Consider the following 21,444-nt stretch of genomic DNA (forward strand, 5'->3'; position numbering starts at 1 on the left):
CATGTAACTGCGACCTTGTCAAGAAACAGAACTTATCTGAACTTCAGCAAAATGGAGATAATACCTGCTGACAAAGTGTTAAAAGGAATAGAAATGATATATGTAAAGTGCCCAGTTCATAGTAAGCACTCAATAAATAGTAGCTGGAAAAAACCTAGAGGAAGAGAGACACATGTTCCACATCCTATGCGGTGTGCTTTCATACACATGCATGCACACACACGCACACGCACGCACACACACACGCACACCTCATTTAGTTCCTACATTAACTCTGTGAGACAGGTAATTACAAACCTGTTTCTATAATACTGAGGCTGAGAAGTTAAATAGCTTAAGATCATCCTGATGCTAAGTAAAAGAGATGGAATTCAAACTGTATCCTTAAGGGGTTTCTAGTCTAGCCAGAATGATAAGCTGTGCAGAAGCAGATAAATACCAACACAGAGTAGCCAAGTCAGTTGAACAGCCGAGCCAAAAGCATTTACAAGCTTAGAGAAGGTGTTAATTCTGAGGACTGGCCAATTGGGGAAGCGGTAAAAGGAAACAGAGGATTAGAACTTACGCTGTCTGCTGAGCATCCTGGAGTTCCTAGATCCCACCGTCACAAATGCGTGTTGGGCCTGGAATCCCTGCCCAGCTGCTGCAGGGATGGAGGCAGCACTCGGCTCCTCCCGTGCTCCCCTCTCCCTCCTCCCTGTCATTAATGGAGTATTTATATGCAGCCCTCCCATTTCACTCTAAAGGTTTATCCAACCTGTGCTTTTCAGCATTACGACAGAAGGTTACTGTCAGAGCTGTAGTTCTTCTATTAACACAAAGCTCAGGGTCTATGTTATAGAAATATATTCTGGAGTGCCTTCCTTAAAGTCATTTTCTATGATGTGAGCTTGATCTGCTTATAAGCTTTTATCTAGGCCATTTCTGCCCTTGGTAATTTTCAAAGCATCTCTACTGGGCTCTATTGCCTATATTGTCTGGCTCATAGTAAGCACTACTGAAATTTATTTTTGTCAATGTGCATATGTATTAAGTGCCTGCTATGTGCCAGGCACTGGGCTCTCCAGCCTTATGGAACATACACCCTATGCACAGGGTACTAATCAATGAAGGCCATAAGAATTTAATTTGACTATCAATATCCATGGCAGATTATTAGTAAATAAACTCTGTGGCTTTAATGACAATATAGTGTATATGGTGACACACAGAGAAACTACTAATTGCTTGTGGCAGAGGAAAATCCTTGGAAATGTCATCATTGTAGAGACTTCAAGTCCATAAAGGTGGACAAACTTATCAATCTTTGAAATTTGACCTTCATTTCCATTGTGAAGACCTAAATTGCATTAGAGTAACTTGCCTTTTGTCTTCAACCCTCCTGATCCTCAGGGATCAATGACTAATTCATTCTTTTAAAAGTAAGGTGGAGGCCAGCCCAAATACTGCAGCCTCAGGAGGTTAGATCTGGTTTGGCAACTTCCTGTTGTGTGTAATGCACAGATCATGTATTTGTAGCAGTTTTGTGAGTAATAAAGGCTTTAAGACCTTTTAAATTACCTCAAAGGGTGGTATTCAGCAGCTGATGAGACTCCGAATGTTTTACTTTTTATTATTCCAGCCCTCCAAATTCTCCCAGAAGTTGTCACCTTTTAGTCTGTGTCTTCTCAATGTATTCCCAGAATTCTTTATTGATGCTACTGTCATGTTGCTCAGAAAAACAAACGAACAACAACAACAACAAAAACAAACAAAAACAGAGCCTCTACTCAGTTCAGGTAACGGATTCACCTCAGATCCACAAAGATCCCATGAAGAGAAAGAAGAGCAAAGGCTGCTTCAGCTCGAGGTCGACTGTCTCATTTTTGTCTTGGTTTCACTTCCTTTTCCATTCTGGTGGCTTCCCGTTTTTGGTCTGTAGCCTCCTGTTCCCTGAATTTATTTTCCATTTGAGAAGCTTTTTTCTCAGAAGCTGTTTTTCTCCTTGGTTGTTCCCACTCTCTGGCCCCGTGTGGCGTCTTCAGCGGCCTGGCCACTGCCGCCGCACTCGCCACAGACCCAGTGGCCGCTTGCCAGGGCTCCGGGCCAGCCCAGCCCTCCAGCTGCTGCTCAGCCCCTCAGTTCCAACTGTCCAGTTCCAACAGGCTCAGAACCTTCTGGTCCCAAACATTCTCTCACACCCAACCCCCACCAAGGGACTAATGCAGAAGCTTCTGCCTCATGGGTTCATCTCACACTGAATTCAGGGAAGAAGGGGGAGAGGAAGAAGCATGCATGACCCGTCTTCTTTAGAAAGAGAGGTTTCACGGAATTCCTAGGTCATGGATAAGAACTGATGAAATTTCTATTTCATGAACTAAATATCCAAGTCAGATTATATAACAGCTCTACAGAACTTAAGAATAGATATATATTAGGTAACAGATAGTTGGGCCCCCAAGCTGACAGAGAGCTCATTTCTCAACACCTCTTTTCATAGCCTTCCAGAAAAAATAGTGCCTTGTGTAAGAACTTCTGAATTCTGTCCCTGTCCCTAACAGGTTGGGGGAGGGGGAGTGAGTGAGAGGAGCATGGTTCAGATGTTTGAGATCCCTAATCTCACAGGCAAGGCAATGACAAGATAAAGTATTAAAGAATGTTAATGTCGCAGAAACGTTTGAAGAATTCAGACGAGTCCTTGGGGCGCTCATCCTGGGCCCCGGCACTGTCATATGATCCGGAGTGGGATATTTCCTCTCTATGATTTCAGTTGTAAGATGACACTGTTCTTTTGCACCAGTACATGAGGACTAACTAATTAAAATACTGTACTGGTTCATTCAAGAAGTATTTACTGAGTTCCTACTACATACAAGGTATCATGCAGACTGTGTGATATGACGTAAAAATTTAAAAATAGATCTCCATAAATAAACTCCATGATAGGATTATGTAAAACCCTTTAGATAATTTCAGCTGTTTAGATATACAAACAGAGCTTCTAGTTCTACCATTTTGAATGAATCTATCTTTCCCCCCGCCCCACTGTCATTTCTCCCTTCCAACTTAATTCTTTCACCTTAGTCTACAGCCAATTTCCATCTATTTTCTAACAGTATGACCAGAGCTGCCATGTAATGTTGTACCCCGAACACCAAGGGACAAACAGGGTAGAAACCCACTCTACCGGTTCTGCTGGTTAGGCCATGTGACCTGGCCTGGGTCAGTGTCCACCTAGAGGAAAGAAACAATTTTCTGTTTGCACGAACATCCCATATGGGTTAGCAGTGGCCCTTCTCATGTCCTCAGTTGGTTCACAAGCCAGAAACAGAATAAATAGGCAGCATTTATTATTATTATTATAATCAGACAAGATTTACAACAAAGACACATTTAATGTTATAAATGGTGTTTATCTTACTGTGTGGTAAGCCACTCCCATACGTGGCTATATTTGGTGTTCTTTTTACTCTGCCAAGCCAACTGTGGGGAAGCAAGAAGGAAACTTGCTGGGGAAGGAAACAACTGTGGAAGCCTTGATGCATTCCCCAGGAGCCACAGGGTCTGAGTGTTTCCAGAAAACTATGTCCAGGAGAGTCCAGGGGCCTGGGGTCCGAGCTCATATTCAACTTAGAGAATCGAAAATGCCAAGCAAACAAGAGGAAAATGATGGTGAAGATTTTAGGGGGAGGAGAGTCAGGAGGATCAAGGGAGTGTTATTTCTCACAGTGGGGCTTTTTTTCACTTCCAGTGAAAGTATATGGAGAATCAGATGAGTCAAGCCCATCTACAGTAAGCCAGAAGAGGAAGGATAGAAATGATAATTGAACCTTCTTCTGAGATGTAAACATAGTATCATCTTTATCTTAAAAGATTGCACTAGAGTCTAGGTCTCTGTAGTTGCATTGAAGATGATAATATATCTGGTAATTATTGTTCTTTCTTTCCCTCAAAAAGAAAACAGAAAAAATGAGATCACTTCCATGGATCTGACCAGGCATATTTTCAAGATTCCAAGCTACCAAGCAGAGATGCCATAAGAACTGCACACTTCGCTTTCTCTCAAGCCAAGAAACATATAAAATGATCCGGCCACCCGTAGGCCATTGTAGAACCTCGATGGCTGCTTTCATGAGGTGGTCTGATCCTGTCTGTAGGGTCACAGTCATGGCACCCACAGCACTCGAAGCTCTTGCAAAGGAAAACATTCTCATGAAAGAAGAGAAAGGCCATTTCATGACGTGGTCAGGTGCCCTTCATTGGTGGTATTCGAGTGGAGGCGAGATGCTCAAGTCGAAGGTGCTGGAGAAGACGTTTCCTGCCTTCAGTTGGAAGGTTCCTTTCAGCTCTGAGATTCTCTAGTTTACTTGTAAATCATCACTGACAGAGGGAATAGGGTAGCTGTGTCATGAGACAAGCTATAATTAGAGCCAAATATGATAAAGGAGTCCATCAAAAGAGCTTGAGGGCTGACAGTCTTTCTGGAGCCAAAGAACAAAGAAAACTTTGTGGCTCTCTCCTTCTGCCAGTAAATGTTCAACCCTATAATAATCGTATCTGTTATGGGTGTGGTCAAGAGCTTCAGGCACCTGAATTTGAGTCCGTGGGGTACAGAGACCATGGTTCCCAGAGGAAAAACAACTGGACAAGAGCTATCTCCAATCACTGATCTGATGTAGGAAGGTAGATGATTCCATTTTGCTCTGAAAGGAAGACTTTTTAGTCAGATAAGTGCGTTTTTCTTTATAGCTCAAAAAATATTATGCACTGTTCAGCAAAATCTGATAAGCCAGCATCAACATTTTTAGCCTGCTTCGTCAAGATTCTCTTAGTACTAGACGAATTTTAACTTAAATTCACAATCTCCACAAGATAAAAAGCAAGAGCTTGGTATGTATCATTCCTGAGAGAGGTGTGTCATTGTAAAAAAAATTTTTTTTTTTTTTTTTTGCTTCGGCAGCTCACCTGTGTTGGATTGGGATCAGTGCTGCACTTTATTCATAAAGAAAATATTAGAATGACCCACTAACTCTCCGAGTTGATTTTCTAGTAAAGTGGCCAGTTTTACTTTGATCTAATAACATGCTTTATACCATATCACTTGAATTGGGGTTGAGGTCTGTGGTTATGAAGCAACACCGAACTGCTGGCCCACACTAGGTTCAAACCCATAATCTGGGTCTCATCAATATTATACTGTGATCAACTTCAGTATCCGCTAATGCCATTGTGGGCAATGACCTCGCAAGACAGTAGGGATCGGGTCTGTCTTTTGCATTGCTATATCCCAGCATCCAGCACAGTGCCTGGAACGCAGTAGGTATTTGATACGTATTTATGAAATGAATGTGTTCCCCCTCCACCAAGGTATCAAGAGCCACATATCTCTCTCCTTTCTCCTTCCCCTTTTCCTTACCCCAAGTCTCATTTTCCATATCTACTCCTCAACATTTCATATGTTGAAAGATGAATTTAGAAGGACAAGCAAGGTCTTTTATATGATTGGGGCAGAAAAAAGGTCAAATGGGAAAACTTACTGATGTCTGGAAATGAAGGACAAAACAAAAAGTGAATAGTAATTCCTAATAAGGATATAGTTTGGAAAAAGACTTATCAATAGCACTCTATCTTCTCTGACCCGACTTCTAGAAGGCCATTCACCTGGACAGGAGCTGTACTACTCTGCTGATATCAGGTATCACCTATAAAACAGACCATTCTCCTTGCAAGCATTATCCATGGTGTGTGCTCCCTATACGACGGGAGAGGTGTTCCAGGTTGCTCCGTGATTGCAAAGTGAGGCCCAAACAATTTCTAAATGGAGCTGAGAGTGGCAGGTGCATAAAATAAAGCTTGTGGAGCTGTAGGACTGACAACCTGCAGCCACATGCCTCTCACCTCGGAGCCTTCTCCTCCAGGCCAGGACGCCGACTCCGGCCAGGCCAACGGCAAGGACAATGGACGCAGTGACAGCTGTCATCACCAGGAGGATAGTTTCTGATTCTGAAAGCAAGCATAGAAGAAAAACCCACGAGTCCTCCTTCCCTTCTATGTTAACTTTTGGAGACTTCTGTCCCTGTGATCATCAGGTAGCCCGACACCATTTTTCTTACTCTTGTTTGTCACCTCTCAGCTCCGTGGAGGGCAATAAGCTAAAACAGAGGACAGCGGTTCTCAACGTGGGGCAGGAATGCCCCAGGGGTCCTCGCGATGCTTTCAGAGCCTCCATGACTCTCTCTTTTAAAACTTAGCCTCTCACGTGTCCACGGTAGAATTTCCTAGAGGCTACATGATGTGATGACATCATTGCTCTGATGGCAAATGGAAGAGGTGCTTGTGTTTTCCATGAGTTAAAAAAAAAAAAAATCAAAAAAATTTTAAATTTATAATACAATAAATAGCAATAGATATACCAACATAAACAAAAGCTCTTTGGGGTCCTTCATTGTGAGTATAAAGAAGCCCTGAGACCAAAAACTGAGCAAACTTCCAATTCGAAAGACCCTTTCTGAAGGCATGCAGTGATTCATGCTTGCTGCTCGCTCCTGTCCTTAGTCTCACTCCCTAGACAGCCACAACCCTGTTCTTACCCTGGGGGACCTGAAGAACCCTATGGACGTCACAGTGCTCCACGTGGCAGGAGTAAGAGTCACCGCTCTGAGGATCCAGGTCAAGTGATACCCACGTCTGATAGGTCCCATCCCCACTAGGAAGAATGTCTCCATAATCCATTTCTTGGAGCATTTCTTTCCCGTTTTTCATCCAGGTCATGGAAATTTCTGGCGGATAAAAGCCATAAGCTCTGCAGAAAAGAGTCGTAATCCCTGGAAAGGTTTCTTTGCGATGTACTCTGACCAGTGGGGCTTCTAGGAAGAAGAAGGTAAAGTTACAGAGAAATATCGGATGCCCTGAGCATACAGTGTTAGAACTTGATGACTAGGTTTCCTAATCAATTTTCCATTGCAAGAAACATCTAAAACCAGGGATGACCCAGAACCCAGCATTATCAGCAACAAACTCACGGGGTGTGTACTTCCTGCTTGGGCAGTGTGCTCAGGGGAACAACCAAAGTGGAGGTGAGCCACATTACTGAGCTACAAAATGTGTAAGCGACTGTTCATGGTAAGTAATTCAGCAGAAGATTATGAAAGAGGATCCAGATAAACCCTTAGCCCCCTTCCACCATGTGAGGACACAGCAGGAAGCCAGATGGCTGCGACCCGGGACAGGGCCTTCATCGGACCGTGCTGGCACCCTGATCTTGGACTTCCAGCCTCTGGGACTATGAGAAATAAATTTCTGTTGTTTGTACGTTACCAACTGTGGTATTTTGCTACAGCAGCCCAAATGGACTAAGACGGTGATTGTCATCAGACACGAACACATGTAACAGATCATGTCATGGTTATGCCCTTGAAGGGGCTATAGAAATTCCTATCATCTAGGGGCCTGCAACATGACGACAAAGGACTTTCCATTTGTGGCCTTGCTCCCTCTCAAAGCGAATGACCATTCTGCTCATTTTCCATGTGGTGCTGTCCTTAATATTTCCTGCTGACATTAGGTCACATCTGGACATGAGCCAAACGGAGCCCAAAACCATGCTCAGTGGGGCTACTTCCTGCTCATCTCTAAGACTCACTTCCTCCCCCACTGTGCTGTCTGCCTCCTCAATAAAGGGAAGAGCCTTCACCTCAACAATACCCCCCTTTCTGTCTCCTGAGGGATAGAATTTAGTAGAAGAAAAAGGCTTTCCAACTTAAAAAGTATATAAGTGCCACTAGGAGAGAGACTGCCTTGCGACAGTGCCTGTGAGAATTGATCACAGATCCTTTCCCAGGAGGGTTTTGACCAAAGGGTTGGGACCCTATTAGGACACTTATGGTATATAAAGAGGAGGCTTGGAGGGGGCACAGGTATACTGAGGTTAGACTTCCCACTCCTCCCATATACCCCAGGTGCCCCCTCCCGTTCTTCCAAAGAGCTCTTCAGCCCAGAAAGGACCAAAAGGATTGATATTGACCCTCAAGTCACGGTTCATAGCCTCTTCATCCTAGTTCCCTTCTCGCCAGTGCTGGATCCACCAAGAACAGCAGGCCAGGCAACTGAGGGCGGGCGCGGGGGGTGGTATCTCTGTTTGCAGCCAAAGGCTATGCCACTCAAGATGCGGAAGTGGAGATGCACATGGCCCCTCCTGAGATCTGGCTAGCCTCGGCCTAAAGTGTCCCATGACTAAGGGGTCCCCACAGTCCCGAGCTGGCCACAGACTTCGACCAGACCCTGAGCTGTCAGATATTCTTTGGTTTGACAACAACGCCATGAACTGTGTGAACAGACCTGCAGTGTACAAGGGACTTTTATGTACATTATCTCACATCAATTTTGTGAGGAAGGCATATTGCACTCATTTATTTTACTTAAGGTTAATGCTTTGCTGGCCTAGCATCTATTCATCCCATTTTTTTTTTTTTTCTGATAATGAGGACCCCTTCTCCTGACAAACATGCCATATATTGGAAAATTAGTCCACCCTACCCACGTGCTTCTGTTGAGATACAATCTTAAACCTACTACCCCAATGTAACCTAGACCGTGTGTCCTGGTTAGTCTCTCTTTGCTAGCCACAGATCTAGTCTCTGACCTCTGGCCCCTGCTCGGTGACCCAGGAGGCTGCTCATCGCACTGTACCTCCAGGCCCTCCCTTGCCCCAGCTTCTGGCTGGTCTGGCCTCTGCATGGAGCATCCTCAGCAAAAAAAGTCTGAGAACTGGAGGGGAGAGTGATTGGAGTCCTGTCCGCCAGTTCCCCGGCCACTGCAGTCTGCCCAGTGACCACGGTGACCCCAAGCCACAGCTCTTGCTAGAAGGTTCTTCCAGGGTAGCAGGCGGGCTGGGCTCTGGCGCCAGCAGTCCCTCCCCTTGAGCCTTCAGATCCTGGGGTGTAATGGCTCCCCTCCGCTGCAAATCTCTAGGTATTTCACTCTCCCTTCCTGGTTTCCTCAAACCTTATTGTACCTCTGCAAAAGATCTCATTGAATTCTCCCCAGTTAAACCACTTGGGGTATGCCGGCCATTTAGTTCTTGTCAGGACTCTGTTACCCATGGCCAATCTTGGAAACGTATCCTGATGGTCAAAATGATCAGCGTTAAGAGGTGGCATATGATCCAACTGAGGTCCACCAGAGTGCTCCTGTGATAATAATAAAAAATTTTTTTTGTAGCTAGAGCTGGGAGAGAGACGCGCAATCTTCTCTCATCATTCTAGAATGGTGAAGCTATGAGAATATGCGCTTCGTGTTGCCCGTCACGTCCTCACCCTGGAGAAAGCCATTCAAATCCCGGTTTCGGTTCCTTGAGACCCCGCACTGCCCTGATTCCTGCCTTCCAAATACCTTCCCTCTTTGTACTTAAGCCAGTTTGAGCAGGTTTCTGTTATCTGCAACCATTAAAATGAAGATGGTTATCCAACCAATGAGCGGGAGGGTTGAAACTCAAATTCTAGTTATCTGGCTCCAGAGCTGACGGGAGGAAAGATAGTGCATATTTGTAATTGTGACCCAGATGCCTCCCAAGGGCCCGCCACAGCTCTGGAAAGTCCTGCCATTAAAGACCACTTCTGTGGAAAAAAAGGCTCATTGGGTTATCACTCCTTCTGAGTAAGATTATAAGTGAAAAAGTTCTGTATTAACTAAAAGTTGACCAATTGAATCCTATCTTTATAAGGGGAGCTTTTTACTGGAAGAACTCTTATCATAAAGCAAAGACCCTCTGTCTGTCCTCTCTGTAAGCCCAGACCTTCACTCACACAGGTACTGCGGGTCCCTTAGTTACTGAACAACTTGTAAGAATGGTTCCACGGCCCAGAGTCCTTCCCAGCTTATCACTGACAGAAGATGAAAGGACGTGTCTCACTGGCTCCCCCTAAGGAGGCGCCCCTGGAGGCTGCCCACTCGGCCAAGACAAGTGGAATTGCCCAATATTGTTAAGATGCTAATAAAAAGGAAGTAGGGAAAGCTTTCATGGGGAGTTATAGACCGTGACAGTCCGACCAACAAGATGGAGTTCAGAAGAGGGTGAGCAGACCCTACATTAGTGGAAGTATATATAAAACCAAGGGTTCTGAGGATGCGGGGACAGGTGTTCCTTCTCTTTACCTGTCCTTTGTAGGGTATCTTTCCCATACTCCAGGAATCTCTTTAACCAAGCGATACATTCTTCTTCTAGCCAGTTTTTCTGATACTGTAACTCATGCCGATTGGCCTCCCATGCCCTCTTGGTGATGTGAGCTACATTATCTACAGCTATCCAGGAGAGTGTGTCTTTGTCGAAGACAAGGAAATCCTGTCCATCGTACGCATACTGCAGAAATCCCGTGCTGCTTCCATCCTCCCGCAATTCACAGCCAATCATCCTCTGGTAAGTGTGAGACCCTGGAATAGACATGTAGGCCGGTGAGGGTTTATACAAGTGGGTGCCCAGGGAATGCGACTGGGGGCATGGCTGGAGGCACCCTCTGCCCCAGAATACAGAACCCCATAGGGCCGCCATGGCAGCACTGTCTCCAGGAGGTTCCTGTGACATAATCCCATCTATCATGAGACATTTGTGGTGTACCTACTGCATGCCAAAGGGACGTGGTAATTCCTGCCTAGGGGAGTTATCCTAGAATGGGACTAATTAATTGATGAGCTTTATAGTACATTGGAGGAGGGAGAGACATGCAGGAGCCAGAAATATCTCTGGAAAAATTAATGTTGTAAATCCTGACACATAAGTAAGCAACTCTCTAAACCTGGCCACCAAGATATGAAACACAGAATGGCCTCATTTAGATGGGAAAGCAGAAGGTACAGGTCAGAAGCCTCAATGAGACTGGGATAGGGATGTGGGGAGCAAAGGACAAAGGGCTCCTGGGGACAAGAGACAACTTGGAAGATATACAGGGCAGATGGTGGGCACTAAACCCCATCAACCAGATTGTCCAGCCTTTGCCAAAAGCCACAGAGAGTGCGACTCGGCAACTGCTCACGTGTGCTGCCAGCCCAGGGACCTCTCTGCCCAGGTGGGGACCAGCCGCATTGCCCACCTGAGTGATTGTAGTGACCCTGCAGCTGCTTCAGTTCCATCTTGAACGTCCGCTGCCAGCCCCTCAGCAGCTGCGTGTACCTCTCCCAGTGATCGGGGGCCAGGTTCTCTGCCATCCATGGGGCCTGCGGCTTCTTCAGCTGGGAGACGCTGTCATACGTGGTGACGGGATGAGAGTCCACATACCCCACCGAAATGAACTCAGGGATCCCACGGCCAGGCTCTGAAACGCCCAGGCGGAAATACCTCAGAGAGTGAGTCCCTGGGAGGGAGGCAGAGAAGGGAGACAATTAGAGTCACAGACCATCCAGATCCAGAAGCTGTGCTCCATTTAATCCCACACCAGCGCTCTGTGCCCCAGCTGACGCTTCCTTCTACCCAGTCAGAACCCCAGGAATGCGAGGCTGAAAAGCACTTGAGAGCTCAATGCCCCAAGACTTGGTGCCTATTGTACCAAACCTTTTTCCTACGCTTTCTCTACTTTTTCTTCTGGCCAAATATCATCAGAAGAACTGTGATAATCATGAAGCGTCAAAGTGAGCTAAAATGAAATGAAACTGGCCCTCTCTGCCTCTTCCACATTGAACTTCTCTCAGCTCGTCCAAGAAGCTCACAGTCTGAAGGAGACAGACAAGGGAGGTTCAAAAGAGTGCGATGAGTGTCACGACGGGGTGAGTGCGGCGCATGGGAAGACTTTCTGGAGAAGATATGTCTTAGGGGAGATCTCAAGGATAGGTAGGAGGGGGGCAGGCAAAGGGACCGGGTGAGGACACAGGAGGGCGAGTGTGGCAGCAGAGCAGAGACCATGTGGGCAGGCGGGAGGCATGGGAGAGCGTGGCATGCTGTGAACCAATGGCCTGGGATGGCTGGAGCACATGAGTGTCACAGAGGAGACTGGGAGCGGAGGCTCCCGAGAAGTAAGCAGAGCCCACGCTGAGAAGACCAAGGTTCTCCACACCATGCCGAGCGCGGGCAGATGGAAGGTGTCAGCAAACCTGGCTTTCTTCCCCTACTCGGCTCGCAGCTGTCTGGAAATGCTCCCCTCTGAGCCTTTCGTTGTTACCTCCTGCCATCCTGATCCACCTAAAAACTCTTCCCAGCCATCAAACCCCATCTCCAAAGACACTCCCAGGGCCTGAAGGTGCTGGTTCTTAAGACCAGAGCTAAGATTGAAGCAGAAGCACGAGTTCTATCCCCAAATCAAGAATGACCACATTCCTCCTTCCATTCTCTTTACCCTGAGGCACTCAAGAACTGGGACTTAGCTTTTTTCCTTTGTATTTCCTGCAAGGCCCAACAAAGGGACATGGCACATGGCACATGACATGTGGTAGGAACTCTGTAAATATTTGTGAATTAAATTGTGGGCGAAACATTTTATTTCTCTGCTTTGAGATATTGGAATATGCTGAAGTGAATATGAATCTATTTAACCTGGAACTTATACTTTAAGAAGTAGTTTTCATAAAGGGCAGGCTGATGAATGGGGAACAGACCTGATATCTAATTTACATGTAGTCTGGAGTCTGCAAGAGGTGTGTATGCTTGAATCTGTAACTGCCTTTGAAACAGTTCTATTTCTCCACATCTGGAAAGGTTTAAAGATGGAGGCAAAAGGAAGCACAGGTCATGAACGTCAGTCCTCATACTTTCTTAGTATCGATTTGTGTATTCAACAAACACGTGAGCGCCTCCTCTGTGCCAAGCTCTGTTCTAGGTCCTGAGCACACAACAGACAAAACAGATAAAAGTATCTGCCCTTACGGAGCCTACACTCTGAAAGGAAGAAACAGTGGAAGACAGACAATAAAAAATAAATGAAATATGTAACTTGTCTTTTAAATAGTGCAATGAGATGTCTACGGCCATGCCACCCTGAATGCACCCCATCTCATCTGATCTTGGAAGCTAAGCAGGGCTGGGCCTGGTTAGTACTTGGATGGGAGACCACCTAGGAATGCTGGGTGCTGTAGGTGTTTAAAAAATAAATAAATAAAAGAAAGTGCAACGGAGAAAAATAAAGCTGCAAAGAGAACAAAGCCATACAATTTTAAACAGCAACTGTTAGGGAAGGCCTCCCTAGGAAGGTGACTTCTGATCAAGTACCTGTAGGGAGTAAGGGAATGAGGCAGATACCTGGGGACAGCAGTCCAGGCGGGGGAGGGGGGGACTGTGCAAAGGTCCTGAGGAAAGGACACACCTGGCATGTTCCAAGAGCAGCAAGAAGGCCTGTGGCTGGAGCTGAGGGAGTGAGTGGGGAAAAAATATGTAGGAACTGCTTCCACAGTTATTCATAGAAAAAAAACCTCAGAGAACTAAAATTCCAGACAGAGAATGGGCAAGAGAAGGAAGAGGAATTCAAAAAGAGACTGTGTTACTAAGCTACGTTGGATTGGTGTAGACCTTCCCTTAGAATCCGTGGTTCCTTTGATGACATCTGAGGTTTACTTGCCTAATAGATGTCAACAAGTTAAAAAAAAAAGTATTAACAACTTGAGGCATTACTGCTCAACGGGGGATTTATTTTAAGTATCACTGACATCATTGCCACACACAATATTTACAATTCTTGTCATTTCACTTCCTTATAAAAATATCACTTCATGAAAATCTGCACTATCCAGAGTTATAAGAGGTAAATAGAGAGAAACATAGTCTATTGACAGTGCTCTCCAAGTCCGGGGTAGTGTCCTTCTCTCCAGCCTCAACCTCTGTCTAATTCCTGGTTTCGGAGCAGTTCTCCGCCAGCCGGCCCTCACTTCGAAGGCTGCTCTGCCCCTAACGGCTGGCCTCCATCTGCCGGGCCTCGGCCCATCCACCCCCCGCATGCAGCTGCGGCCTGGCTCTGGTCCAAGACGTTGCAGCCCTCTCCCGATCACTGGCCGTGGGCGCAGTTACCCATCTGGTGTTTCCGCAGGTACGAGTCGCACTTGCTCCTTAGTTGGGCTTCCCAAATACGACCTCAGCTGTGATGGGAGGTTGGTGGGCAGATGTCAAGTCGGTAACTCAGTACAGAAAAGACAGGGGAAGGTCCATGGTCCCCTTTCTCTCATGGTACATTAGACCTTGTGATAATTTATAACCTACAGATGATCAGATTTCTAGTGTAACTATGAAGATTGGTCAGATTTCCAGTATAACTATGAAGGCTCAATCATTTGAAAAGACCTATTTTTGATCTACTAAAATCGCAATTTCATATGATTCGATCTAAGAGTCTTCTGATTCTTTCTTCTTGCTCCAATAATTCTGAACTTAGGTTTCTCTCTTCCTTTCTGTGACAGATTATCAATACCAACTCACTTATTGAACCAAAACCTACAATATATAATTTGGTTTTCTGTCCAGGTCAGTCAAGCTGCTTCTCAAAGGGCATTTGCCGCCCTGTCCCAATAGCTTCTGGCAGACACTGCTGGAAAGCCTGAGCATCACGACCAGATGGCTCTCAGACCAGAAGCGGTGGTCACTTAGTGTCCTAAATGATGTTCCCTTTAACCTATAGATTAACTAGTTGGGCCATTTTTACAAAAGGCTGTGAAAATCACTGGGTATAAAATAATGGATAAAAAGTACTTTCAGATATTCATCTGCGGGGACGATTTTTTTGTTTATTGTGTATCTGCCTACGTTGCACAAGGAACCGTGAGGCCATGCCAGGAAGAGAAAAACAAATCTGATGCCAGTTCCCTCCTTCCTTCGGGAACTGACGGGATTACAGGAGGACGAACGCACGGAACGTAAACAGAGAGCAGTGACACATGGCAGCGAGCAGTAAGTGCCGTGGCAGAGGCGCTGACCGAGGGGCCCGCAGCCAGAGCGGAGAGAGTACCTGCTCTCAGCGGAAGCGATCTGGAGACAAACCTTCCGCGAGCTACGAAGGGCAGCAGCATCCGCATCACGACCATGAGAACGTCACTCACGTATTGAGCACCTACCGTGTGCTGGGTACCAGGCTAAGCTTTTGAGAAACATGAGTTCCACTACTCCCCTCAGCAGCCCTGTGAGCTAGGTTTTTAAATTCCAATTTCACGGACAGAAAATAATAGGTGTAGAGAGATGAAGAAAATTGCCCAAGATCATCCTTAGCATTCCCACACAGAGGAGCCAGGAATCACACTCGGATCTCTCAGGCGGGAAGCCCCTCCACCTTAGACTATCCACTGGTCCTCAGGCTGGGGCATTTCCACACCCAAGACTCTGTTTCAGGATCCTTGCCTCCCACCATTGCTCTCTCCCGCCCCCTTGTGTCAAAGATGACTCACGGTCTCGAATTCCCTGTCCCTGGAGGCTCTAGACCCTCCTCCCTAAAGGTAGCCCTGGGCCCTGATTGGATGACTAGATCAACATTGGTTGGTCCTCCCAAATAGCCTGATGCTTTAATACAGTCAGAATGGTTATGATTCCTGGAAACTACTCTTTGAGATTTCAGGCATCGTGGGAGTGGGGTGGGAGAAGTGGATGGTGACATTTTAGTTAAGGGGACCCTTAGACACTTCTCAAACCATGCAGAGATGTGTGTGTGTGCGCGTGTGTGTGTGGTGGTGGGGGGGGCGGTTCTACGGGCAGAAATAACTGCTAGTCTCTCACCTAAAAACTTAACTAATGACAGGAACTTACTGAAGGCCTGAAAGAGGTGAATGTGACAGTTTGACTATTTAGCTACTCTTTTGAGGCTACTGTTTTGGAGGTTACCCATGTCTCTTATCGTTTAAATTTTCTTCCTTTTTTTTCCCCCCCTTTTCTGAATTTTAGTAGGCACAGTCTTGGCTGCTAGGGATGCAGCAATGAACACATCGAAGTCCCAGCCATCGTGGGCTCATTTCTAGAAGGAAGATGGGCAATAGATAAATATATATATAATACAAGATAAGGTAGTGATAAATGCTGCGAAGAAAAAAAGAAAGAAAGAGTGTGAAGAGGGCTGATCTTTTAATTAGAAGGACCTGGAAAGTCCTCTCTGAGCAGGTGGTATTTGAGCAGAGGTATGAATGAAGTAAGGAAGTGAACCATGAGAGAAGAGCCTTCCTGACAGAAGGCAAGCCCAAGTCCTCAGGGACGTGCATGCTCCCTGTGTTTGAGGAACAGCAAGGAGACCACTACAGGGTCGGTCACGTATAGCTTTAGGGAACGAGCTCTGGTGGGGTTTTTTTCTCAGTGCTCTCTGTGTACAGTGATGAACATATGCCTCGCATCTCCCAGAAGAATTCCAAATTTGTGAGTTTTATTCTTTTTAAATGATTCGTCAAAGTTGTAACAAAATGTGACCTGATACGCATATTCTTGAAAGGTTTTCCATAATAAATATAAATTTGGATGTCAGCAAGAATGTCTTTTGTCATCTTTCTTAATTTGGGTTTCATAAAGCAAGTGTTTAAAGAGCCATACATTTATCTTTAACTCAGGCCCCTCCCTCCAGTTCTTGGAAATCCTCTGGGGTAAGAGGATGGTTAAGGTCAAGAGATTTTGGAGAGAACAGACAAATATTTCAACTAGTCAGAAGAAAATCTACAAATTATTTGAGTTTCTTGGACTTAGACAGATTCAATGTCAACCAAGAAGAAGAGGGCCTTAGGGGAATAAAACATTGTCTTGGAGAAATTTCTACTGCATGTACCTTGGCAACAGCTCCATGGAAACAGACTGAGGTCTAATAAAGTCTATAGCAAATGCCCATATTTTCTCATGTTAACTCTTTGAACTCCAGGTCATTTCTAAACAGATAATTCGTAAGTCTGTCTTTTAACACTAGACCAATTGTCAACTTAAGAGGCTTATATCCATCACCAGTCCTTGTCTGAAAAGAACTCCATCACTCACGAAGCAGATTGATACATCTACAGAATTATGAATAATATCAAGAAGCTAACCTTGGTTATTTCAAGATCAAACACACAAACCACATGTGGCTATGCAAGAGAAATCCTATGCATGCCCCAAGCCTAACTACATCCACCCACATTACCGGTCACAGTTTCGCACAAGCCAAAATGAAGAACCGAATGAGCTGTAAAACATAAAACATCTTGTTTTTTTTTTTCCATAAAGATTCTGCAACTACAGTAAACCACAGTTGCAAATTTGTAGTTATTATTGCTGCCCAAGTTCTCTATGACTCACAGTCAGATAACTTCATTTTCTCAGGGACATTACCTTTGAGCATAAATTCACTCAGGAGGCATTTACTAAGCGCTTATTGGTCACCAGGTAGTGACATGGAAATAAAAAAGAGAAAAATGAAGAGCTCTCTCCCCAGCTTTAAGGAGAGCCTTAAAGGAAAGATTTTTGTAAACTGAAATTTAAAAACTGTGAAGAGGCGCTATGGGAGTACAAAGGAAGAAGCAGTCAAAGCAGTCTACTGCAGGCTATGGAGTCAATGAAAGCCACACGCTAGAAGCGAGACTAGAGTTATTGTGACATTCCTGGAATTGTGACCCCAAACACTCTGGTATCTCCTCCTTGCACTTTCACATCTAGAAGCAACTACTCGGGGCCAGCATTAGGCACAAATATGAAGTAGACCATCTCTCGGTGCTCAAGAATTCTCAGCCAGGGTCCTGGCAGGAAACAGCTTTCACTCTAGATGAGTCACATGAAGAGACCTTAAGAAGGGACTCCTTGCAGAGGTATGGGCAAGAACAAGGGAGAAATGAGGGATAATGAGGCACTCGGAAGCTAGTAATGATGGGTTACAGAGACCGGAGTAACACGCAGGGTTACCCAAGCCCAATGGGAGCCGGAACCGTGAAGAAGGGGCTGCTCAGGGAAAATTATATTGCAGAGGGACACAGCTGCCACCAGAGCCAGTACAGAAAAAGGGCGAAGAGGAAGACAAAATGCCTGAACCTCTCATCCTTGCTCTCTGCTCCCTCTCCTTCCAGTGTCTCCCACCAGGTAGAAATAACCCTGCAAGAGAGACTGGGGTGATGCAGTCAGGCACAAGACAGGACAGAGAAGGATGCCATCTAAGAGGTCAAAAGGAGAATAACAAGCATAAATGACCTTTCCTACCCTGTATAGCTTCCTGGTTTTATTCTGCATCCCACCCATTTTTAAAGGGCCAAGTGGCCCCATCCAGAAGCGCTGTGACATTGTCAAAAAGCCCTTGACTGTGGACTCAGAGACCTGTGTGCACTTCAGACTCTTTATCTTGTGGGCTGAGTCACGCTCTCTGGCTTGGGTTTTCTTAGCCTGCCACAAAAGTTAGTGAGACCATCACTTGTCAGATTATGTTTAGGGGATGCTGTGCTCGTGTTCCTGGAGAGTTCTTTAACGATCAAATGCAGGTAACATATAAGCTTTTTAACTTCTGGAAATATCACATTTTCCTCCCTCTTCCTTTCTTCTCTCCATCATCTGTCTCTTACCCTCATCCCCAACCTTTCCTATTTCTGATTTAAACGGTAGGACTTTTCTGGGTTAAATTTCTGCAGAAGCGAGACTTACGTCTTTCTTGCTCACTGTCATATCCCCCAAAGTGCCTGGCACATAGTGGGGCATCAACCTACACTTGTGTAATGAACATACAGGTGATTTGAGAGTTCCTTTCTGTCACCTCCTGAGTCACCACCGCCTATGGCGGTGGCTGGAGGCAGAGTTCCAGACACTGCCCCCCAACCTGCCTCGGAGTGCCGGCCCCTCGCTGGAAGACCAGCTGCTTAGAGCTGAGAAGCCTGGTGCTTCCGGCCCATGGGAGGCACTGCTACCCCAGTGACGTGGGCCCCGAAACCCCGAGGAACTCCCCCTCTGCTTGGTTCGCAAGTCGTGAACCACGGTTTTACGTTTCCGGGATCTTCCTTTACAGACAGGGCTTGTGGCGAGGGAAAAAGAGACAAAACCAGAAATATACCTGAACGGGGCTGGGGCTGGGGTCCTCTCCATTGTCGCGTGCCCCTGAAACAAACGCAGGCCACATCGCCGCGACAGTCGCGAGCAGGTAAAGCGGAGAAACAAGGAAAAGAAAGGACAGGCGCCGGAAAGGAGGGGAGCGACGCTCAGACGGGAAGCGAGGGAGCTCCGGGGGGTGCGTCCCAGAACGGCGGCCGCCCCCTCCCAAGCGGGGTGACACCGAATCCCTGCTCGCGACCCGCAAAACCGCTCAGCTCCTCCGACGCTCCTGCGAGGCCTGGGTCTGACCGATACGCTTTCCCGCCCCGGCCGCTTCGGCGTTTCGCCTGGAGTTTTAGGACAACGAGCGCCCCGCCCTCGGCTGCCGCAGCCCTGGAGTTCGGAACGAGGAGGACTGAGATACTCACGGGCAGCGCAGGGCTTCGCCGTCAATACAACGAGGAGAGGAAGCAGGAGCACCATTGGCCCCTCTCAGGTCCTCTCTTTCAGAGTCTTTTAACCAAGACACCGACAGGTCTCAGCTGATCTTTCAAGAACCTGTTTTCCACCCGCTCTTCGCTCTTGGAGGTTTAGCAACTGCGGGACGCTCGGGGCCTTCTCCCAATAAAAACAGGGGCGTACGTAGCGTCATCGGTTGCTAGGTGGAATAGAGAGAGACAAAATTAAGTACTGAATGCTTTTCGGGGTAGCTTTTATCTCTGCTTTGGTTTCAGACACTGCTTGCTCCTTTTGGTGTGCCTGTTTTGACCCTGTTCCCAACCTGTTTTTTTTTTAATTATTTTTAAATTACAATCAACATACAATATTATATTACTTTCAGGTGGCCCTGTTCTGAACTTTTAAATATTTATGGAGCTCAGCTACGTGCAAGGCACAGGGAACACAAAGATTAATCACACCTGGTACCTCAGGGCGCTCAAAAAAAAAAAAAAAAAAAAGATGACTTTGTTTCTTTCCTGGAGCATAGATTTTACCCTGGGTGGATGAGACAGACTTTTACAAAGTTCCCAGGACTTGGAATTCCCTGCTCTGGCTTCCTGCAATGGTATATATTCCATATGGCTGATACAGCATGTATCACTTAGGCTGTCTTGTCAGTTTTAGCATAGATCTATCCTCCCGTTGCTCTAGCACTCAGCAAAATAAGCTCAAAAAAAAAAAAAAAGTTTGTTGAATAAAGGAGAGCAAGAAAAAGGCCTGAAAGAAGATTCTGAGGGGAAAACACTTGACTTGCTTGATTAGCAATGCCCGGGATCAAGCTGTGGCTACATTGTCATCGGGAGAGCATGACAGGTTGGCAAATGACAAGCTTAAGCTTGTCCAGGGAGTTGAGGGACAGGCCCAGACAGAAAAGAGGAAGGAGAGGTGACCTGGAAAGATGACTGGAGGCAAAGCCACAAGGTAGGGTGGTGGCTTGAGTTGTGGTTCAGGGACCTGGGTTTGCATCCCAGCTACTTGACCTTGGGAAGAATCCCAAATTGCACTGAGGCTCAGTTTTATCACTTTAGAAGCAAATTCTGGCATTTATTTCATAAAGTCCTTGGAGTATTAGATATGGCTCTGTTTATGATGCACCTGGTAGGTAGTGGAACTATATAGATTGGTTTCCTCCTGTGCTAGGTGAATAATGTACCACCCCCACCTCAAAGATTTCCATGTGCTAGTCTCCAGAACCTGTGACTATGTTACCTTATGTGGCAAAAGGAATTTAGCAAATATGATTAAATTAAAAATCTTGAGATGGGGAGATTATTGTGGATTATCTGGTGGGCCCAAAGTAATCACAAGGGTTCTTATAAAAGGGAGGCAAAAGTGTCAATGGAAGCAAGGTCAAAGCGATGCCATTGCTGGAGGGGAGCCAAGGTATGCAGATGGCCTCTTCCCTAGATTCTTCCCTAGAGTCTCCAGAAAGAATGCAACCCTATCAACACTTTGCTTTTAGCCCTGAGACCCACTTTTGGACTTCTGACCTCCAGAACAATAAAAGAATAAATTTGTGTTGTTTAGGCCATTAAGTTTGTGGTAATTTGTTACAGTAACAATAGGAGACTTGTCACTTGTTGGGACTTTAGAGCACTATTATTCCACATACTTAATCACCATCGGCCCTCTTGAGCCACCCCAAAGAAACCACTAATTTAAGGAAAGATAGTGGGTCTGCCAGGTAAACTCAGTTTAAGCCTCCTAGCTTTGCCGTCCAAACTTTAAGTTACATTCTACATTCTGCCTTATGTGGAAATCCTGGAGCTACTTCTAAAGATTATGCATGTATATTGTTCAGCTAATGTCTGCTACATAGTAAGTAATGTTAGCAATCAATGTTACTATTATTGTTATTCACTATTGTACCAAGAGAGATTTGGGATTTTTCATTCCCTGCACACCAACAAATTCATTGAGATGGTAAAGATCATACCTGTCCTCCTACAATGGTTCAAATTCACTGTTTTGTCAAGAAGTTCACTGAATTCCAGTAATACATTTTAACTTTTAATACTCTCCAATATCCATTCATTCATACATTCCTAACTTGCTTT

The 21,444-nt window shown here is 45.8% G+C and overlaps 1 protein-coding gene and 1 non-coding gene across 6 annotated transcripts; one reads left to right on the forward strand and one right to left on the reverse strand.

Moving 5' to 3' along the window:
* Positions 1-3,305: 3,305 nt before the first annotated feature.
* LOC107509007 (major histocompatibility complex class I-related gene protein) lies at positions 3,306-19,491 on the reverse strand. Of its 5 annotated transcripts, XM_016141143.2 has the most exons (7): positions 19,315-19,422; positions 18,909-18,952; positions 11,064-11,324; positions 10,132-10,407; positions 6,570-6,845; positions 5,878-5,982; positions 3,306-4,682 (listed from the first exon to the last, which is right to left on the reverse strand). In XM_016141143.2, exons 3-7 carry the CDS (start codon positions 11,176-11,178, stop codon positions 4,642-4,644), a joined length of 813 nt encoding a protein of 270 aa, XP_015996629.1. In that variant the 5' UTR covers positions 11,179-11,324; positions 18,909-18,952; positions 19,315-19,422; the 3' UTR covers positions 3,306-4,641. The 5 variants fall into 5 exon arrangements, with proteins under 5 accessions (XP_015996629.1, XP_015996628.1, XP_036090441.1 ...); XM_016141142.2 differs by lacking the exon at positions 18,909-18,952 and having other exon boundaries at positions 19,315-19,490; XM_036234548.1 differs by lacking the exons at positions 3,306-4,682; positions 18,909-18,952 and having other exon boundaries at positions 5,878-6,312; positions 19,315-19,491.
* LOC118613045 lies at positions 12,920-13,038 on the forward strand. The gene has a single exon (XR_004955331.1). It is a non-coding gene; the product is annotated as a 5S ribosomal RNA (ribosomal RNA).
* Positions 19,492-21,444: the final 1,953 nt, after the last annotated feature.

This window comes from Rousettus aegyptiacus, unplaced genomic scaffold (assembly GCF_014176215.1).
Source record: "Rousettus aegyptiacus isolate mRouAeg1 unplaced genomic scaffold, mRouAeg1.p scaffold_m13_p_17, whole genome shotgun sequence".
Taxonomy (NCBI): domain Eukaryota; kingdom Metazoa; phylum Chordata; class Mammalia; order Chiroptera; family Pteropodidae; genus Rousettus; species Rousettus aegyptiacus.

Excerpts from the sequence above, each read along its gene's own strand:
- LOC107509007 (XM_016141142.2), bottom strand. The coding sequence starts at position 19,369 with ATGGTGCTCCTGCTTCCTCTCCTCGTTGTATTGACGGCGAAGCCCTGC. Across the intron at positions 11,325-19,314 it reads GGCGAAGCCCTGCGCTGCCC|GGACTCACTCTCTGAGGTAT; the intron begins GTGAGTATCTCA and ends CCTCCCTCCCAG. Across the intron at positions 4,683-5,877 it reads CTGGAGGAGAAGGCTCCGAG|AGCAAAATGGAATCATCTAC; the intron begins GTGAGAGGCATG and ends TCTTCCTTTCAG.